Raw genomic sequence first — 5,231 nt, forward strand, 5'->3', positions numbered from 1 at the left:
TGTAATGTCTCAACCTTGTACATGAACATACGGTGAAATTTATGTAGGTGTCCGAATTTTGAACGCTAATAATATTAAGCAAGTAAGACAGTTAAAATTCTATATAAATTTTATATTATGTTATAAATATTTACCTGTTCACGTAAGTTCTTATCAAAATTATAATTGGACAATTTGTAAAGAATTACTACTGTCTCATTTATCTGAAAATATATTAACATATAACAAAGGTTTGTAGTAAATCTGATAGCTATAATAAGATTTAGTCATTTCAAATACTTGACATGTGTAATTTCATTGTTGCATGTGTGCATAATATTCTAATTATAAATAATTATTAATGCCCATAATCTATTGTAACTATACCTCATAATAAATAGTTTGACATATGGAGTTTGATTTGAAAAATAAAATACTAAACAAACCGAAATTAAAACATCGATATAAATTCGCCATAATATTAGGAAACGTCCATATTCTCTGATGCTCTCCAAACACCTGATACATTAACAGACAAATCATAGTAGATTGTATAAAGTACCATGTCATTTGTAGTATCATTTGTATTTTGAACGCTACGTTTAGTTTGCGTGATATAAGGCATAGTTGTAGATGAACATGCCTGTAAACAAATTGTAATTGTTATAATTAATCAAACCGAGAGACATATACGAGAAGGACTAAGCAAAATACATTTTTAATGTAGAATTCGTTATAAACGATAGTGTTATAACTTGCGTTCACATTGTGTGATTATTTCACGTAATAGAAATTAATTATTCTTGTACATAGTATCAAATTATCTCGAAACGGAAAAGCGTATTTCAAATAAAAGTTAAACGATTTCGAGGGGGGGGGACATGTTTTTAAAATACTTTTGTTACATTGTTTCTTTTTTTAGGTGCAGGCACCCAAAAGATGTTAGGTGTACAATTTAAGGATGTATTATTCGTACAATTACTTCAAAGAAAATTAAATTTGGAAGTAAGTTTAATATTTACATTTCAAATATAATGTATAGAGGAAATGGAAGTAAGATGACGACCTAAAATTTGTCGTTTTTTCCTAATTTCTGTGATGAAGTAATGTGACTGATTTTATTTTTTTATAAGTTCACTACAGTCTTAGTTATCATTCGTAAAAATTATAAAGTTGTTTAATAAATTACAATTCTTTAAAATTTATATTTTTTAAGGACATGTCAAATTCGTCATCTTGCCCCCATATGTAGGTAAGATGACTTTTAGTAGTGGATAAGATGAAAAATCAATTTAGGTTAAAGGTATACTTTTTATGAGTAAAAAAAGATTGGGTTGAATTAAAACTATAAGAGATTGTGTATTATTACCTAAAGCCTTTAATGAGTTAAGCATCTGCTTTTCGTCTATTATTATCTTTAAAAAATTAACAATGCGTTATCTTACCCACTTCGTTATCTTACCTCATTTACCCCTACATATAAAAGTTGTGTGAATAAGATTATATTTTTGTCTAATAACGATTTTTTTATTTTATTTTAATTATTATTATTTTTAATCTAAAAATTAAAATTTTTTAGACAATAAAAAAATTTACATTTTTCTTTTATAAGTATAATACCTTGAAAGTTCACATAAAATAAATTGTACAATGTTTCATTGCGATTTACTGAATAGTTACAAAGACATGGAACAAATAAGTACAATATTTTGTTTATTCACTGAACAATTAGTTCATGCATCGCAATGTAACTCTACATAAATAATCCTGAATACATAACATACTTATAATAAAACTTATATTAAAAAATTGAAATTTTTATCATTCATTCTATATAATGCATTTCCACATATTTTTATTAGAGTACAGTTAAAAAAATACTACTATTTATTGAAATAACTTATGATCCAGATAGTAAACCGTCACATTTGTCGTATTATTTTTAAACGTGATTTAGAATAATCCGTAATTTCTTCATAATTTTGTTATAATTTTGAAAATATGTATAAAACATTCTTAATTCTTCGCCTCTATATTTAATCGACTATAGCACGTATTCAAATGAAAATTTTTTTCCATCGTATAGCTTTAAGGGGATTGTAAAGACGAATAGTCATATTGTAAATAGCACTTACACGCAATTTACGTGTAATCGATACATCACTACATACTATTGTACTTCATCAATATCTCACGCACACGTAAATTTACATATAATAATAATGTTCTACGTCCACACAATTTTGAGAATCCCACATTGCTTTTTCATGCAAACTACTAGTCTGTAGATTATTATTTCATAAATATAGATTGCACAGCTTTTATATGAAGCAAATGTTGTTATGACGTAACAACTCTGAAGCACCATATTGGACTAAGAAATAATTAAAAATATCTCAATTTTGAAAATTTTTGTCGTTCTGAGCATTAAGATTTTACTTCGCAGATGAGTATTAACGCGTATTCTTTAATTCTAGAAGAAAATTATCGAAACAGTAACACAGACAAAAGTAATTCTTATACAAAGATTACATGCGTTTCGGTAATACGGATGACTTTATGATTCATTTTTTTTTTAAGGTACCCGCCCTCACCCTGTTCAAGGGCGAAACAACTTTTCACATTATGAACGCGTGAACGTGTTTACTTATACTCTACAACATTTGTTGAATAATTTGTTGAAATTACTTATTTTATTTTTTCTATTTCATCATATACTGACTTAGCTACTTTTTTATTATTATATATTATTTTCGTTTTGGAAGCAGAGAATTTGTGTCTTCAAGGTAAAGAATTTATATTGTAAAGAAGAGAAAATGTGTTTTAAAGGAGTGAATTTGTGTTTTAAAGCAGAGAATTTGTCCGCTTTATTCCATTTGAAAAAGAAACGAAAAGTTAAGCATACGTTTATATTATCAACTTTATCTGATAATACCTTTTTAAGGAAGGACAAGCGACAACTAAAAAACCTGTAGAAGGTCATTTAGGGTCACGACTTTGACAATATATAGTATGTCAAGATTATTGAAATCGGCGAAAGATCGCATTTTTTCAAGTTTTATCACAAAAATACCTAGGCATAAGGAATAATTTTGTTAAACAAACAAGTATATGTTTTTTTTACACCAGATATATCACAGTATTCTATTCATAAAGGTATTAGGATATTACAATTATCAAAAAATTAATAGTTTATGATATTTAATGTGTCATGTCAATTATGCCAGAGAAATATTTCTATAATATCGCAAGTTATTGGTTTTCTTCTATTTCTAGCTTAATACTTTGATATGCAGAATGATTATAGAGAAATCATATTACGTCAAAAATCATATGGTTCCATTTTAAAAAGCGCAGATAAACATTACATCTTTTTCATTGCGTCCCTCATCGTATTTCTATCTAGAAAAGAATAACGTGATCATAATAGGCCTCTCGATGCAGTTCCACTTTCACAGAAAACATTTTTTAAATACTTTTTGAAATATGTCGAGTGAAAGTTAGATTGAGACATTCTGTATACCTATATACCTACATGCGAGTGCATGTGTGTACACAGTAATTCTATTAAATAATTATTACATTATAATCCATAAATATTGATTGTGATCCTTAGCTCCTGTTATCCGCTGATGTACTAAGATGGATCTATTTTGTCTTTTGTAATCTGCACTACTTTCGAACAGATCAGAATAGAGTGTATGTAAGAGATCATTGACTCGATGAAATCTGGAACTTGTGTATCTGAATTGAATGAGAAAAACTTAGTTATGCCTTTAAATAACATTATGACATCTAAGTTATATGTATATGCATATTCTAATTGCGTTTATAAGTAATCAGAAGTCTAAATTAGAATTTTTTTTATTACTTTTACGTTCCAATATAATATTTTATATATGAGTGGAAGATTTTTAAAATGTGTTTGCTTCAATATTTACATTATAATTCAGTTTCAGTTGTTTTAATATATAACTTCAGAAAACGAAAAGGAAGCCACCAGAAAACTACGCGCCTTACAGAAAATAACAGTTTGTCAATCAGTAAATTGAGAAATGTTAAACGAAATTGCTGAACAATTGCTAAAAACTAAAAACAACTGTATTTTGTTTGTTTTTAGTTAAAGGACCATGCCATTCTTTCTTTTTTTTTCGAAGACATTTTTCAGGATATCCGCAGTATATCCGTGGAAGTATCCGTTATCCGGTTGGATAACTGCTCTTCCGCACATCAAATAACGTCTTATAAGTTAGCGGAACAAAGTGAGCGGAATCGATTTTAACTAACATTTTTATTTGTTACTCATTTGTTGCTAAAACGTTGCCGAAAAAAAAAATTTGTTGCTCTGTCGGTTTATTTAAAAAAACTATGTTTCGATAAAAAAAGGAAGATTCAGTTAGCGGAACAATACCTACAACAAAGCCAATCTACGTAGAAATAACGTAGGAATTTGTTGCTAATTTGTTGCTAATTTGTTGCTGCCGAAATATCATTTTTTTTAATACTTTACATACTAAAAAAGTGTAACTAACAACGAGAAGCTTCAGCGTGAGGACGGAAGAAGAGTAAAGTACCAGTAAAAGATTTGTTGCTCGCTTAAAATTGCTACTGCGATGTCGTCCGAATTAGTTGCTTTTCAAATATGCAATTTAGCAATTTGTTGCTTGCAAAATACGTATAAATAACCACGTAAAATCTCAGCGTGCTGGCGGAACAAGAGTATAGTATCAGTAAAAGAATTTTCAGTACCAATTTTAAGCGATGTGGTGGTTATTTATACTTATTTTGCAAGCAACAAATTGCTAAATTGCATATTTCAAGAGTAACTAATTCGGACGGCATCGCAGTACCAATTTTAAGCGAGCAACAAATCTTTTACTGGTACTTTACTCTTCTTCCGCCCGCACGCTGAGGCTTCTCGTTGTTATTTACACTTTTTTAGTATGTAAAGTATTAAAAAAAATGAAATATATATATTTCAGCAGCAACAAATTAGCAACAAATTCCTACGTTATTTCTGCGTAGATTGACTTTATTGTTCCGCTAACTGAAACTTCCTTTTTAGCGAAACATCGTTTTTTTTAAATAAATCGACAGAGCAACAAATTTTTTTCTTTTCCAACAGTTTAGCAACAATGAGCAACAAATAAAAATGTTAGTTAGAATCGATTCCACTCACTTTGTTCCGCTAACTTATGAGACGTCATCAAATATCGAAATAGAATTTGATGCCGGACATCCGATATCTGGTA

General features: G+C 28.7%; 1 protein-coding gene across 1 annotated transcript in view; it reads right to left on the bottom strand.

Annotated features, from left to right (window-relative positions):
- Positions 1 to 134: 134 nt before the first annotated feature.
- Positions 135 to 5,231, bottom strand: part of LOC108730220 (uncharacterized) — a gene marked incomplete at its 3' end in the record, with an annotated part of 7,428 nt that continues 2,331 nt past the window's right edge. The window contains exons 3-4 of the mRNA XM_018459782.1: positions 542 to 622; positions 135 to 203 (exon numbers count right to left, since the gene is read on the bottom strand). Coding sequence (XP_018315284.1) covers positions 135 to 203; positions 542 to 622 — 150 coding nt within the window. The remainder of the gene's footprint in view (positions 204 to 541; positions 623 to 5,231) is intronic.

This window comes from Mycetomoellerius zeteki, unplaced genomic scaffold (genome assembly GCF_001594055.1).
Source record: "Mycetomoellerius zeteki isolate Tzet28-1 unplaced genomic scaffold, Tzet1.0 scaffold864, whole genome shotgun sequence".
Taxonomy (NCBI): Eukaryota; Metazoa; Arthropoda; class Insecta; order Hymenoptera; family Formicidae; genus Mycetomoellerius; species Mycetomoellerius zeteki.